The sequence below is a fragment of the Girardinichthys multiradiatus genome, chromosome 5 (genome assembly GCF_021462225.1).
Source record: "Girardinichthys multiradiatus isolate DD_20200921_A chromosome 5, DD_fGirMul_XY1, whole genome shotgun sequence".
NCBI classification, from domain to species: Eukaryota; Metazoa; Chordata; class Actinopteri; order Cyprinodontiformes; family Goodeidae; genus Girardinichthys; species Girardinichthys multiradiatus.
The window spans coordinates 35,878,899-35,895,559 of record NC_061798.1 but is presented as its reverse complement, the minus strand read 5'-3'; the positions used below and the strand labels follow the sequence as shown (position 1 = coordinate 35,895,559).

The 16,661-nt window shown below is 36.8% G+C and overlaps 2 protein-coding genes across 2 annotated transcripts in view; both read left to right on the top strand.

The window, feature by feature from the left end:
- The first annotated feature begins 1 nt into the window (after position 1).
- Positions 2-5,071, top strand: yju2b (YJU2 splicing factor homolog B). Its single transcript, XM_047365465.1, has 10 exons — positions 2-135; positions 1,510-1,541; positions 1,878-1,931; positions 2,020-2,102; positions 2,271-2,326; positions 2,414-2,474; positions 2,554-2,696; positions 2,781-2,953; positions 3,827-3,965; positions 4,276-5,071. Exons 2-10 carry the CDS (start codon positions 1,539-1,541, stop codon positions 4,761-4,763), a joined length of 1,200 nt encoding a protein of 399 aa, XP_047221421.1. The 5' UTR covers positions 2-135; positions 1,510-1,538; the 3' UTR covers positions 4,764-5,071.
- Positions 5,072-5,209: 138 nt separating this feature from the next.
- The window catches only part of LOC124868322 (complement C3-like), a 34,611-nt gene continuing 23,159 nt past the window's right edge, over positions 5,210-16,661 (top strand). The window contains exons 1-14 of the mRNA XM_047365467.1: positions 5,210-6,075; positions 6,157-6,171; positions 6,250-6,285; positions 6,631-6,669; positions 9,676-9,865; positions 10,057-10,222; positions 10,361-10,431; positions 10,679-10,770; positions 11,931-12,013; positions 12,645-12,732; positions 12,812-12,914; positions 13,509-13,623; positions 15,984-16,099; positions 16,200-16,343. Of these exons, the coding sequence (XP_047221423.1) occupies positions 5,984-6,075; positions 6,157-6,171; positions 6,250-6,285; positions 6,631-6,669; positions 9,676-9,865; positions 10,057-10,222; positions 10,361-10,431; positions 10,679-10,770; positions 11,931-12,013; positions 12,645-12,732; positions 12,812-12,914; positions 13,509-13,623; positions 15,984-16,099; positions 16,200-16,343 (1,350 nt within the window). The 5' untranslated portion in view covers positions 5,210-5,983. The remainder of the gene's footprint in view (positions 6,076-6,156; positions 6,172-6,249; positions 6,286-6,630; positions 6,670-9,675; positions 9,866-10,056; positions 10,223-10,360; positions 10,432-10,678; positions 10,771-11,930; positions 12,014-12,644; positions 12,733-12,811; positions 12,915-13,508; positions 13,624-15,983; positions 16,100-16,199; positions 16,344-16,661) is intronic.

The window sequence follows — 16,661 nt, the reverse complement described above, 5'->3', positions numbered from 1 at the left end:
ACTCTTTCCTGACGAACGCCGGTACTTCCTGTAAGGCTTCTTAATGTGACGCAACATCCAATAGGACCCGGAAGTTACGTTGGCCTCTGACGTTTGTTGTTTTTTTTTGTTAGCAGTGCTGCTAAAACACAACTTGTAAGTATGCTTTATTATCTCAGCTGCAGAATTATGTTTGGTATTTGTTCATTTAACAATCAAACCCCACTTCGTGATCTGTTTCAGTTATTTAACTATCTGCCTATTACTTTTTGCTCGGAAATGATACACATGGTACAAATATAGCTAACCGCTGCTAACGTTAGCTTACTCTTCTCCCCGTTTCTTTGAAAATTTAGATATAATCAGTTTACTGCTCCTATCGACTCTAAAGAGATTAAACTGAAAGCTTTAATAGTCTGCTTTTAGAGAGTGTGTATTAACTTGTATGTTAGGTCTGTTTAAGTGTTAATCTAACGAAGGCCTTTGGTGAGGGTGTTATACAATATTAACAAAAATCTAAATAGTTAGGAGTCAAAGCAATTGATTTCATGTAAAGAACATAAACAAATCTGTAAAATAATACCGATAACATGTCGCTATGCTAACGATTAAGAAAGTTACTGTATTTTAAAAGCCTCGGCACATAATATGGTTTGCACATATAATTATTATATCCCTGGCAGATTTTGATTTAAAAGCAACATTTACATTTTATTTATTCATTATTTTTAATCTATTGGAGTGACCCAGCTAGAGTCCCGATTTGAATCTAGCAGATAAACTAAACATTGGGCTAATAGCAAGGAGGCCTTGCAACCTTAGAGAGTTCTTCACCATACATAAAAAACTATATATAGATATATAGCTATATATATAAATATATATATATATATATATAGGGCTGCACAGTGGCAGTGGGTAGAACTGTTGCCTTGCAGAAGGTCCCGGGTTCAACTCCTGGCCGGGGGTCTTTCTGCATGGAGTTTGCGTGTTCTCCTTGTGCATGCGTGGGTTCTTACCGGGTACTCCAGCTTCCACAGTCCAAAAACCTGGAGTGTTAGGTTAATTGGTCTCTCTAATCTGCCCTTAGGTGTGAATGAGTGAGTGCATGGCTGCTTGTCCTGTATGTCTCTCTGTTGCCCTGCGATGAATTGGCGACCTGTCCAGGGTGCACCCTGCCTCTCGCCCGTAGAGTGCTGGAGATAGGCACCAGCTGTGACCCACTATGGAATAAGCAGTATAGAATGAATAAATAAAATAAAAAATAAATATATATATACTATAGTTAAACCCTTTTGATCTTCAGGCATAGATTATAAATAATAATTATCTTGTATTCTCACCAGTCCGTTGGTTGTTAGTCCCCACCTAAAGGTTTGAAACGTGTTGTTGTATGAGAATGATACCATGACCTAGAAAATGGATTACAAGGCAAATTAAGTTGGAATCTTGTCTACAAGCCTATTAATAACTGAGCTTGACTTTTTTTTATGTTGTCAGTAACATATTTGTCCTATTTTATGTTTAAAGGAGCAAAGTGCTGATCTTCAGTCGTCAATATGGTGAGCTAAATTGTTTATAACCTGCTTGTGTCTGTATTAATGCATTTAATTTAACAGATACTGCTCAAAAAGTAAATAAAGCATCTGATCCTAATGAAAAAGGAATGGAGATGCTGAACCTGTGGCATAGTTGCTTTTCTCTGTGTCTCTAAAGTTTACCATGTGGATAAAACCTGAATTTTATCTATGTTATGTCCTAAACCTCATTGAGTGGATAAATTACACATAATGACTTTAATTAATAGGATAAGAAGTTGTCGATTTTTTTAATTATTAAAGCTTTGTGTGTTTCAGTATTAAATCCGCTCTCCTTATTAACCGCTGTTTTCTTGACAGGGTGAAAGAAAAGGAACAAACAAATACTACCCTCCGGATTTTGATCCAGCCAAGGTAAATGCGATAGATCTGACCTACTAGTTATTGTGCATAAATTTGAGTGGTTTATATATTTACCTATTTGCCATTCTTTGCCTTTTAGCATGGCTCCCTCAATGGCTATCATAAAACTCATGCCCTGCGGGAAAGGGCAAGGAAACTGTCGCAGGGTATCCTCATTATCAGGTTAGTACCACATGAAGAGAAAGTTAATTTTGTCCAACCCCTCCCATTTGTTTTTATAAATAAAACTTACAATATAAAAAGCAAGGATTTTTATAAATCGGAATATGCTTAATATATTTATCATTCAGCCAGAATGTTGGCATCACCTGCCTGTTTTTGTCTATTTAGGTTTGAAATGCCCTATAACATCTGGTGTGACGGCTGCAAGAATCACATTGGCATGGGTAAGTTAAAGTGGAAGAAACCCCACATTTATTCAGTCAAATGAAGCATCTTTTTGTTTTTATAACCCAAACAATGTGTTTGCACAGGGGTTCGTTACAATGCTGAGAAGAAGAAAGTGGGGAACTACTACACCACGCCAATCTATAGGTAAAACAAAGAAGCACCAGCCGTACTGTTAAAACTGTTATTTTGTTTTAAATTAAGACATTTCTGTTCTCCCATACAGGTTCAGGATGAAGTGTCACCTGTGTATAAACTACATTGAGATGCAGACAGATCCTGCAACATGCGACTATGTGATAGTCAGTGGAGCACGCAGGAAAGAGGAGCGCTGGGACATGGCCGAAAACGAGCAGATCCTGACCACAGGTGAAAGATTTGTGTTCACTTTCTGCCTTTGCATGCTAGTTTTGCCTGTTGTAATCAGTTCATCCTTGTGTCTTCTCGGAGCAGAACGGACAGAGAAGGAAAAGCTAGAGACAGATGCCATGTACAAGCTGGACCATGGTGGAAAAGACAAAGAGAAGCTCACAAAGGCTCTCCCTTCTCTGTCTGAAATCCAGGACTACCAGGCAGGGTGGAAGGATGACTTTCAGCTTAACAGCGCCCTCCGCAGGAAGTTCAGAGTAAGAAGTTAGTTCTTGGAGTTTCACCTGCTGTATAAATGATGCCTCTAAAAAAAAAAAAAAATGTTGAGGAAAAGGTTTATTCTTTATAGCAACAAATGCTTAAGCATTATACAGAATGAAACACAAACATTGTTCTATTTGGTGTAATGCCCTAAATTTGGCCTAGCATTTAAGGTGGAAAGTTTGTTGATTAAATCACAAACTTTTCAATAAAGTCTAAATATAGTGCAAATTCAAAACCAATGTTATCTCAAGGAAGTTCACAAGACAAACGGATCCAATTCATATGCAAGAATATATAATTAGATCAAACCACTTTAATCTGATCAGAGAGATAGATTCAAATTCACTTACAGACATTTCAATTCGACCAGTTCGGTTTATTAATTAAGTTGTTAAAAAGCTGTCTATCTAAGGAAGGCCGGTCGATTGCATCAAGCCATTAACCTCGGAGCAATCCCTCTTCCTCACATTAGTGTTGGGGGCGGGGGTGCAAAAAAGGATGTGAATTGAATCTGACTCATAAAAACTACACATATTCATCTCATTGGAATGAGAGAGATCTATTAACCAATGGGCTTAGTAGTCATTATGCATTTATGAGCATTAATAAGTGCTGCAGCACTTTTTTTTTCCCCTATTACGGTATAAAAAATTGCGTGTAGTAATTTCTGTGATTTTCCAAAGCATCATGATAACCTTAGTGCAAGACTTGTGTCAGAAACTCTGGAATTACTCCCTTACCTTCCCATAAGTGTTTGGCCATGTGTAGTTTTTTTTTTTTTTTTTTTGCAAAATTCTTTCTCTGTTTTTTAGATGGTATTGTGTTGCATTTTAAAACAGATGCCTTTTCTTTATTTGACAATTAAGGACGAGAAGAAAGTTCTGGCCGAGCAGGAGGAGAAAGATAATGCTGTAAGGATGAGGGCAAACTTATCCATACCGCTCCTGCCAGAGAAAGAGGAGGACAAAAAGCTGGCTGGACTACTAACTTACCAGACACCTGACAGTAAGTACCACGTATGGGAATGTTTTATTTTATAATACCAGTACTGTAGTTACATCCTCATGCATGTTAAATTTGAAATTAAATACCTTTTTATTCAAACATTTTCTGTGTTCGTGCAACATATCCCATAAATGTACACAGGAAAAAAGTATAATTAGCAAAGAAATAAATTTTTTGTATTATTTTAGGTTTGTGTTCTGTCTGGTTGTATAAAATATTTTCTATTCAGCAATAGCGTTTTGGTTTACATTTATAAAAACTGAATTTAATCTAACGACTGAAACTTTTTTCTTTCTTTTCATTGTTTAAGCTTATGAGGACAAACAGCACACCAAGAGGAAAGAGATCGCCTCTCGTTCGTGGTTTAATTTGTCCTCCACGCCAGCAGGGGGCGCTGCGGGTAGTCTACTCCATAAGCTAAGCTTGCAGGGGAAAGAAGCAGCTGTGGCCAAAGCCCTGGGTTCCTCACAGAGCCCAATAATTCGCAGACGCTCGAGCGGATCTGGAGTTAAAAATGAACAGTGCGGCACAGCAACCCATGGAAAGTCTAAGCGCAACGCTTGTGAACTAGTAATAAAGACAGAGGAGGCCCAATGTGTAGAATCAACACATGGAGAAGAGGAAGTAGCAGTGAAAAATGACCGTAGTTCTAATGAGCTGTTAGGAAAAATTGTAAAGGAAACAGATCAAAGACTGACTGATACAGTGGACTGTGGGAAGGAGAAAGAAAGAAACAAATGTTCTGTAGGAGTCACATCTTTGGTTGCCGACTACAGCGACTCAGATTCTGACTCTTGACTTTGAGGCTGGCTAATAACCAAAAGGGGACTTTTATTGTTTCCGGAGAGGAGAAGAATGTAAATGCTTAAAAACTGAGGGGATCTGCTGTAACATTTTACTTTTCTCTTGCATTATTAATAATAGTATTTTTTTGAGACACAATATCCTCTGAAATGAAAGTTTTAACCTGGGTCATCAGCTCAATGCATTTTTCATTTGTGAATGTTTACATGTCATATCTGTCTGAGAAAGATTCAAACATTGTTAAATTAGATTTTTCTCTTTGAAGTGCCACGTTATCTGGTATTAAAACTGGTAGAAATTTGCCCCAGCATTTTATGTTTCTGGATACTTTACAGGTTTTGTGAGGTTTATATTTAACATTATTATTTTTATGGTGGATCTGAACTACACAAATTATAACATGAATGTTATATTTCTTTTTGTGCAGTTTTAATAACATTTGGATGAGCTACAGAGGAAATATGAAAACATCAACTCTTAAAAAGTAATAAACAGTATAGCATGATAAGTTGCCTGATGAACAAAAGTAAAACCAAAATCATAATAGTCGAGATCATGTTCAGATGATCTTTATTTAAACTGTCAAAATGAAAAAAGTAACATGCAGATTTTCTGTAGGTGTTCAGAAAAGATTATCAGAGCAAAATTTGATTAAAAACTATAAAATATGTTCAGAATTTGAAGTGGCTTTTAGCATTTCTCAGTGCAATAACAATAAACGGTGCCCTTTTAATAGAGAAAATAATTATTTAACTACCATCTTTAAAAAAAAAAAAACATTTAGTGGTGGCAGGGTCAAATACCTAAGTTTAAAAGTTCTAACTAAGTTCTTCTCTTTTTACAGTAACAACTTTCATTTTCAGCCTCCCTTGGAATATGTAAATTACCAGTAAGAGCAGCTGTGATTAAACAGGATTAGAACATTTGTTAATCATTTGTGTTTTCCCTTTTTTAACCAATGATTGTTTTAATGTTGAAGTGACGAAAAAGAGAAATGTATCCGTTAAACTAATAAGAAGTTACTCTTTCCCACAATGTACCTCTGACCCTTTGACCAAGCTCAGCGGCTGCTCCTGGTTTGTTTTTCTGTTTGTTCATTATTGATTGACGCCTCGCCCCTTCCTGATAACAGCTGTGTTTGAAGAAGGAAATTTCTTTAGGATTACAAATTTGATCAGCTCCGTTGTTGACCACAGTCCAAGGAAACCTCTGAGATGACCAACATGGTTCTGTGGAAGCTGCACATTTTATTTCTCCTTATGTTCTGTCATTCTGAAGGACAGCTGTTTAACAGTAATAGAAGACGGTAAGATTTTAATTCCCCGGGACTTTCTGCTGTTTTTGAATTTTGAAATTTGAATTACTAACCAAGCTTTGTCCTTTACAGCCCCTGGCGTGACAGGTATGCGTCAAACTGTGTGAACAGTTGCAACATTTAAATCTGGCAGCTTCCGGTAACATTTCTGATTCCTATCTCCAGATTTGTTCCGATTGAAAAATACTGGGACCTTCATAAGTAAGTAATCAATGGTGGTATTATTCTAGCACATGATTAATATGAGTACAAAAAACAAATTAATATGAAATCACTGATTATATTAGTTTTTGGCCCTTTTGTCCTAGTTAATATGTTTATGTTCAAGCAGCTTTTACCAGTTAAACCGTATATTTTATTAATTTATGTAATGTGGCATTAAAGGGTGAAAAAATACTGTTTGACGGAGCAATAAAAAACTAAACAAATGTGTGTTTTTCTGTTTCTATGTTTATACCATACTTGTACTCCCAGTACAACACATTTTATTTTTTTCTCCACCACTGTGTTATGCTTGAAATGAATTCTTGCCCCATTCATTTTCAGCGGACAAAATACAAAGGAAATCATCAGTTCTTCACAAAGGTACTGTTACATTACAATAAAAAACGCAATAGATGAATAAAAGTGTAACTAACACAATTCTGAGTTTTAGCACTCAGTTATAATTCACATTTAATGTTCTGACATTACCAAATTCAAAACAATTCTGGTATTCAGACACAAGATTAGATTTGGCGTATTTCAATAACTTAGTTTATTTCAGTAATTTCAGTAAGTAAAAATCAAGCTAGAATTATAAATTCATTGCACACAGAGTGATGCACTGTTGCCAGAAGTATTGGGTCATTTCCTTTTACATACACATGACCTTGAGCGACATTTTTACCCATAGGGTTTAGGAAAATATTGTTGGCTCAGTTTTTGCAGCTCTAACAGCTTCAACTGTTCTCTGAAGGTTTTCCACAAGGTTTAGGGGTGTGTTTATGGGTTTCTTTGACAATTCTTCCAGATCTGCATTTATAAGGTCAAACACTGATGTTCAAGTCATCCCAAGGATGATCTAACTAAACCAAACTCGGTCCTCCATTTTTTATGGACTTAGGTTTTTGCACTAGTGTGAAGTGCACTGTTGTTGCTCTAATTATCTGGCTACATGGATTTTGGAGGTCTGTAGCCCTTGACTCTGCAGAGAATTGCTGACCTTTGTACACCATGCCCTTCTGCTGTCACTGCTCTGTGATTTTATACAGTGTCTTGCGAAAGTATTCGGCCCCCTTGAACCTTTCAACCTCTTGCCACATTTCAGGCTTCAAACACAAAGATATAAAATTCAAATTTTTTGTGAAGAATCAACAACAAGTGGGACACAATTGTGAAGTGGAATGAAATGTATTGAATGTGTCAAACTTTTTTAACAAATAAAAAACTGAAAAGTGGGGCGTGCAATATTATTCGGCCCCTTTACTTTCAGTGCAGCAAACTCACTCCAGAAGTTCAGTGAGGATCTCTGAATGATCCAATGTTGTCCCAAATGACTGATGATGATATATAGAATCCACCTGTGTGTAATTAAGTCTCCGTATAAATGCACCTGCTCTGTGATAGTCTCAGGGTTCTGTTCAAAACGCAGAGAGCATCATGAAGACCAAGGAACACACCAGGCAGGTCCGAGATACTGTTGTGGAGAAGTTTAAAGCCGGATTTGGATACAAAAAGATTTCCCAAGCTTTAAACATCCCAGGGAGCAATGGAAGGAGTATCAGACCACTGCAAATCTACCAAGACCCGGCCGTCCCTCTAAACTTTCATCTCGAACAAGGAGAAAACTGATCAGAAATGCAGCCAAGAAGCCTATGATCACTCTGGATGAACTGCAGAGATCTACAGCTGAGGTGGGAGAGTCTGTCCATAGGACAACAATCAGTCGTACACTGCACATATCTGGTCTTTATGGAAGAGTGGCAAAAAGAAAGCAATTTCTCAAAGATATCCATAAAAAGTCTCGTTTAAAGTTTGCCACAAGCCACCTGGGAGACACACCAAACATGTGGAAGAAGGTGCTCTGGTCAGATGAAACCAAAATCAAACTGTTTGGCCACAATGCAAAATGATATGTTTGGCGTAAAAGCAACACAGCTCATCACCCTGAACACACCATCCCCACTGTCAAACATGGTGGTGGCAGCATCGTGGTTTGGGCCTGCTTTTCGTCAGCCTGGACAGGGAAGATGGTCAAAATTGATGGGAAGATGGATGGGGCCAAATACAGGACCATTCTGGAAGACAACCTGTTGGAGTCTGCAAGAGACCTGAGACTGGGACGGAGATTTATCTTCCAACAAGACAATGATCCAAAACATGAAGCCATATCTACAATGGAATGGTTCACAAATAAACGTATCCAGGTGTTGAAATGGCCAAGTCAAAGTCCAGACCTGAATCCAATCGAGAATCTGTGGAAAGAGCTGAAGACTGCTGTTCACAAACGCTCTCCATCCAACCTCACTGAGCTCGAGCTGTTTTGCAATGAAGAATGGGCAAGACTTTCAGTCTCTCGATGTGCAAAACTGATAGAGACAAACCCCAAGCGACTTGCAGCTGTAATTGCAGCAAAGGGTGGCGCTAGAAAGTATTAACGCAAGGGGGCCGAATAATATTGCACGCCCCACTTTTCAGTTTTGTATTTTTTAAAAACGTTTGACACATCCTTTAAATTTCATTCCACTTCACGATTGTGTCCCACTTGTTGTTGATTCTTCACAAAAAATTAGAATTTTATATCTTTATGTTTGAAACCTGAAATGTGGCAAGAGGTTGAAACGTTCAAGGGGGCCGAATACTTTCGCAAGGCACTGTATTTTCTACCACTTTGAAACTGAGTTGTTGTCCCTCCCAATCTCTTCCACTTTTGTTATACTACCATAAATAGTTGACTGTCGAATACAAAGTCGCAAGGAAATTTTGCTCCTGGTCTTGCACAGGTGGCATCTGATCATGGTACCATGCTGGAATTCACAGAGCTCCTTAGAACGGCCCATTCTTTCACCAATGTTTGTAGAAGCAGTCTGCATGCCTAGGTGTTTGATTTTATACACCTGTAGCCATGGACGTGTTTGGAACACCTGAATTAAATAAATTTGATGGGTGACCCAATACCTTTGGCCATATAGTGTATATTTCAAGTGTTTATTTTGTTGGTTGGGGCTTACAGCTAAAGAAAACCCAAAAATTCAGTTTCTCTACAGGAATTTTACATAAGACTAATAAAAACTATTTTAGTAGTTAGTTGGTCAAGAAATTTTATGTTGCCTATACAAATATGGGATACACTGTTGTCTTCACCAACAGTCACTGACACCCTCTACAAGGTGGCTAAGCCAAACATTTAATAGCTAAAGAATCTGGCTGTTATCCTAGCATATTAACAGAAAGTTGAGTGGAAGAAAAAAAAATGTGGTTACAAAAGAGCACAGCCACCTACCAGGAAATTGCAAAGCACTTCATGCTTCTCTGTGCTGAAAAGCTTTATGGAGATGCTGATTTCATTTTTCAGGAGGAATTGTATAATGTTGTGCTATTTTTCTGTAGGTTCACTCTGGTGGCTTCAGACATCCTGAGGACCGACATCCAGGAAAACATTTACTTACAGGCAGATGGAGCTGCCAGCCCTGTCACTGTCTCCATCACCATCCAGGACTTATCCAAAACAATTTTGCACCTCCAGGACTCCGCCACACTCAATCAGGGAAATGGCTACCGTGTTCTCAAGAGTATACAGGTGAATTAGGTTAACAATTGCACAGTTTTCTCTTGGTACACAATTTCCCATTTAGCTTTAATCAAAGAAATATTTGGTCAGAACCATGGTTTGAAAGTTGTTGTCATGATTTATCGGAAACATCTGTATAAATCAGTCCATAAACTGTTATGAATTCCAAAATCTTCTGTCCCGATGCCTGGTTATCGCAGCTTTCGTCCGCTCTTTTGAATCGTGAGGAGAAACAGAACAAGTTCGTTAATCTGCAAGTGAGCTTTGGGGGTATTTACACAGAGGAGCGAGTGCTGATGGTGTCCTTTCATTCTGGGTATATATTTATTCAAACAGACAAACCCATCTACAACCCCGGAGACACCGGTGAGAACAGAACACATTTTTAAATAGCTCATTCAAGAAACATGAATGATTAGAACACAGCATATGTTCATATATGTAAGATCTTAATTTGCTTGAATGTATTTATAACAAAATCTTTTTACTTGTTGTCTTTACCAGTTCGTTTTCGAACCTTTGTGTCCTCTCCGTTCTTTAAGGCCTTAGACAGCTCCATCACTATAGACATTCAGGTAACACGTAGATAAATCATTTTAAATATAAAGTTTTGCTATAAATACAGAGAATAAAAAAACAGTATTCCAAAGATGTCCACTGAAGAAAAGTCAGACTCTTTTTAGTAAATAATCTGGTTTATATGATCTGGTGTTTTCAATTCTGAGTATGTTGAACTAATCAATCATGAGATCCAACAATGTTTCATTCAAATAACATTGTGGTTTTTTTTTTTTTTTTGCTCTTAACACATTTTGTGTGTAGAATCCAGATGGTGTGGTGGTCAACCAGATCTCCAGGACCAGAGCCATACATGGCGTTATTGCAGATACTTTTCCGCTGTCTGAAATCTCCAAGTAAGATGAGCATGTTTGCTTGGTTTTAATCTGTTAAGGTCTATGTTCGACCGAACTGTTTCTGCAGTATTAAAAATAAAGTTCAGCCATTTTAGAATGTTTAAAAGAAAGCTCTGAAGCTAAACCTTTTCTCAAAAACTTGAGGTTTTCCTGTTATAATTATTTTTTTTTATGCTCAGAAGACACTAAAAAGATAAAATAGAAACCACCTAAGAGGTGAAACCTAGATGTGGTTTGTTTTAAAATCTTTACAATAATTTTAGTTTTTGTTCAAAGTTGTACTATGTTTGCCTTGAAAGTTTATATTTGTCTATTTCTGTTGGCTAAACAGAAAAAATGTTCACTTAACAGAGGTTAGTGTTTTCTTCTGAATTTACCCAGAGATGGCCCAGAAACCTTTCTGATGATGGTTATGTAAGGCTGCAATCTACCCTAATTTAATATGCGTAAACACAGAGGGTAACGTCTGGAAGCCAACAACTCACGTGTGGTGAAAGGAATTTTTCAGAAACCTATGATAATGACATCTTTATGTAAAATCTAATTTACTATCTTGCAAAGACATTTTTTAAGAATGTTGATATATGGAGACTTGGAGGCCCCAGGGAGGCCTTTTCTATGCTGCAGCTCTCAGTGAGCTATGCAGATTTATTTTTTACCTCTAATTAACTTCCTTCTCAGTGTTTGTGATGGTAAGACATCACAAACATCTGTGATTTTTTTGTTACAGTTCCAGTTGTTTTAAGATTTTTAGTAATTGTTCTGGCTGTATACATACCACAGGTTTGGGCAAGTAGCTTTTCTTATGCAGTCATTTCCTGACCAAAGGAGATCAACACTCTTTTGCCTTATTTAGATAGCATGTTTTATTGTCTTTCCCATTTTGACATGTCATATTTCAACCCCAAGGAAATAGGTACTAATTTATTGTTGCTTTTTAGAAGTTTGGGGGCATTTAATCAACTTAATCATCCCCACCACTCCCGGTAGACAGACGCCCTTGCCGTTTCACTTTTTTTAAGCACAGATTTGTATAAGGAGAGCAAACACCTGTTTTTACAAAACTGCCACCTTTTTAAATCTAGTTTAGATTTTTATTTGTACCTAAAGGTAGTTTTCCTTTCATTTTAAAGACTTTCTGTAATGTGACTATTTTACAGTGAAGGAACATGGCTAGTGACGGCAAAGTTTGACCACTGGCAGCAGAACACATTCACGTCCCGTTTTGAAGTGAAGAAATATGGTAGGGGAAGTGAACTTAGTTTGATTAGATTTATCATGGTTTTACATCTTGTACTTTACTAGAATATTGATCCATGTTGTTCATTGATATTCTACAAGAAATGACCCCAGACATTGAGCTTTAGATGTCAAAGCTTGCTCAAGCTCTTTTAAAGTTGTTTACATTGGAAGTCTTTTATACATTTTTAGCTGGAACCATTTTGCAATGGTTTCAGCTCAAAAGAAAATCTTTAATGCTTTGATATGAAGTAATGTAACAGTATAAGCAAAGAACATTGTATCTATTTTGTTTGTAATTTGTCTCAAAGGAAACAAAAGTTTTTTTGTAATTTATTTAGTTACATCTGGGAAATGAATGCCAAAAGTAAATTTGGCAGGCAGAACATAGTGTTTTATTTATCTATTTATTTTTTCCTAATCAATAAACTTAAAACCAGAGCTATTTGTGGAAAACTTAAGAGAAAACAATGAAAGACCTACAAAACTTTTGGAGAACCTTTCATTAAACAGCTCAGACATCTGAGAAAATACATACATGTCTGAAGCAAATCCATAGAAAAGCTTTTTATGTTTGGTTTTTTATTCATATGTTACATTATGAACAGTTAAACTGTAATTATTTGATGTTCCAGTTCTTCCTGCCTTCAACGTTACATTGACCCCCAAAAAATCCTTTCTTAGCTTGGATGACAACGAACTGGTTGTAGAAATCTCTGCAAGGTTGGTCGTGCACAAATTTTATTGTCTCCCCCTGGCAAATCTAACAGGAAGCAAGACATTAACTGTGACTGAATTTTAGATACTTGTACGGGGAGCCTGTTCAGGGGACGGCTTACGTTGTGTTTGGAGTGAAACTCAATCAAGAGATGAAAAGATTACCTTCTGTGAAGCAGGTGTCAGATGTAAGTTTGTCCTCTCATGTTTACCTGGTGTTTTTACTCATGTAAGGTTTTTTTCTCTTTGGTTAGAAAAATGTCCTCTATAAGTGTTTTACTGTGTGTGGTCAGATGTCCTTACATTGATTATGTCGCTAAATCGCTAGTGTCTTATCTGCTCAGCAATGCACACAGCAAGTCAAACCATTATGACCAACTGAATGTCAACAATTGAATAAGAATTAAATGGTTATGCCATTAAAAATATAGAACTTGGTTTACTTTATTCTATTTCACGAACCTCTACAGGGCTTTCCTATATCATCACAGTCTAAAAACTATGGATGTGAATAAAACATTACACTGCATTATCATTATACCCTAACTGCTGAGAGTTTGACACGGATGCTTTGCTGCATTTTTCCTTTATATTTCCAGCCAATCTGATAGCTTATCTCCACCAGAAAATGTCATAAAATGCATGTCTTCTCAGTACAAATCAACTTAAGCATTTAACTTTTATTTCGCTAAGAACAATTTGCACGATGTGTTAGTTTTTTCTAAAATGGATTCAGGAGAACGCTTTAGAAATTTTAAGTTTTCTTCTTCTCGTACATGCAGCTGGATGGAGGAACTGTCAGACTGAGTGTGGAGGAGCTCAGGAGAGCTTACCCCAACATTAAAGCTTTAGTAGGAAACTCTGTTTATGTGAAGGCGTCTGTGCTCACCAAGACAGGTAAGGAGTCTGTCACATTTTAGGAGGAACAATCTACTCATTTGATGATTTATGTAACTTGTTGTAATAATTGGTTAAAAAAAAAAAAAAAGAATATATATATATATATATATATATATATATATATATATATATATATATATATATATATATATATATATATATAGATATCTATATATATATATAGATATAGACCGATAATTCTACATCACAAATAGCTGTTTACCTGAAATTATTGAGTTTATTAGAGCATTTAATTTACTTTCATGTAATTTTGTTAATGTTACTTCAAATGATTTTATCATTTTAGGTTTATTTAATTTTATTAAAAATTATTTTAATATAACTTTGTTTTGTTTCTATGACAGCCTACATCATTTATTTGTTGTTAGTCTTTATTATAGTTCTCTATTGCTTTGAGGCACAACTGGGAAAAAACAAACTCTCCAGTATGTTGCAATCTGACCAGAGTTTATCGAGATCTCTGATGTTAACACAGCAAGTCTGTTTCAGTTCAAATGTCTATCCACTGTGTTTAACCTTCTGGGAAATCCAAACCCTGTCCTTATAATCTAGTTACATATTATGTATATTTTAAATTGGTCTTTTTTATGTCAGAAGTGCTATATTTCTTTAGATAATTTCTGTTCAGGCACTGGAAGGTCCTGCATATGGGCGCTTTTCGACAAATCAAGCTTTGCCTCAAGTTCAGACAACCACAGATGGAGATTAAAATGAAAAACATTCCTGTCAAATGATGTACCTGTACAAGAACTAAAGGGAACGTTTTTACTTTGCGAAGCACTCACACCCATTTAACGTTTTCACATTTTTGTCATGTTACAATCACACATTTTAATCTGTTTTATCAGGATCTTATGATTTACACCAACACAAGTTGCAGTTTCTAAATGGAAAGAAATGTATACATGGTTTACAGTTTTAAAAAAATATGAAGAGTTTGGAGTACATTTGTAGCGAACACTCTTGAGTCAATACGTTGTAGAGCCACCCTTTACTAAAATTACATCTGCCGATCGTTTGGTATATATCTGGCAGCTGTGCTCATACAGACCATAAAACATTTGCCAATTCTTCTCTGCAAAATAGCTCAGTCAGATTGGAGGGAGAAGGCCTGCCTGTGAACTTGAATTTTCAAGTCTGGCCACAGATTTCCAGTTGCATTTAAGCATGGACTTTGACTTGGCCATTCTAACAGTAGGTTTTGATCAAACCACTCTATTGTAGCTCTGGCTGTATGTTTCAGGGTAGGGATGTCCTGCTGGGAGTTAAACCTCTGGGCCAGTCTTTAATCTTTCAGCTTCTAAAAGGATTTTCTTATGGGATCAACCTGTTTTTCACACAATCCATGTGGAACTCCAGCTTTTCCATGGCTGTTAGAGAAAAACATGCTCACAGCATGATGCTGCCACCACTATGCATCCCCATAGGGACGGTTGAATTCGGGTTGATGTGCAGTGTTTGTTTTTTTCTCAAATATTATTTTGCATTTGAGCCTGAAATATCCTAGTTTATGGTTTTAGTCTCATCTGACCAGAGCTCCTTCTTCAGCCTGTTCACTGTGTCCTATGCATGGTTTGAGGCAAACTGTAAGTGGGACTTCTTATGACTCAAAAAGTCCAAAAAATCCACACTTCTTGCATCTCTTCCACAAACAACGGAATTTTGGAGTTTACAACAAAATGTTATCCCATCGACATATTTTTCCATCTAAGCTATGGATCGCTGCAGCTCCTCCTGTGTTACAATTCATTCCTTTGTTTTCTAATTAATGCTGTTTTTGCCTGGCCTTTCAGTTTAGGTGGAAAGGCCTTTGTAGGTTTGCAGCTGTGTTATATTGTTTCCATTTTCAGATGCTGGATCTACCAGGGCTCCATTCAAAGCTTGGGATATTGTTTTATAACCTAATGCTGCTTTAAAATTCTCTGAAATTTTCTCTGACCTGTCTAGTTTATTCATTGGTCTTCTTGGTGATGTTTGTTCACTAATGACCTTTGAGGCATGGGTAGACTGTAATTAGCTGACCTCTGATACAAGTTGGTTCTACTGGATTTTATTCAGGGGTATCATAGCAAAAAGATTTGTGTATCAGATTTGTGAAACAATTTTCAAGATTGCGCCTCCTTGGCCCTTCACTTCACAATTATGCACTACATTCTGTTGGTCTATAACATAAATCACTCTCCAGTAAGATACTTTGAAGTTTGTGGTTTAAATTAAAAGTAAGAGAATTCAGTATGTATGAATATCTTTGCAAGATATGCTAAGTTAACGAGGTTCTGTTAATGTTTAATGGCTAATAGTTGCCTTTGTTTGACTCAGTTTTTCACTTTTTCCAGGAAGTGATCTGGTTGAGGCAGAAAAGACTGGGATTAGAATCGTGGAGTCTCCGTATGTCATATCTTTCAAAGATATGCCAAAGTACTTCAAGCCAGGAATGCCATTAGACCTAACAGTAATGACTATCTTTGGTGTTTTCCCTTTTCTTCAATAATTATTTAGTTTTGACTAATGTAAACAAAAAAAACCCCAGCAAATTTCTTAAACCCTTTCAGATTCAGGTGAGCCAACATGACGGGTCCCCCGCCCGTAATGTCTTAGTCAAGCTGACATATCTGGACTCACCACTGATCGTCTCATCCGGCACTACCAGAGCCACCATCAACATGCCCACTTTACAACACTCTCTATCTCTCACTGTGAGTATAACTGCACTATAATGTACCGTTATGAAAAATCAAACATCTGAGATTTTGCTTCCCTCTGCACATATGCACACATTTCACACTTCCACCAAGGCCAGAGGAAAAGGCCTTTTCATGGTATTAAACTGAGCAGAAATACTATTTTATTCCTCAGATTGTGTCACTGAGATTGTCTGACACATGTAATGATTATGAAATGTTGTGGTCAAAAAACTTTATATGCATGCAGTAAAAAAAGAAGAACATATATATATGTATATATATTTTTGTTCTTAGTTCTATCCATTCTTCTATTAAGAAGAATGATAGGGT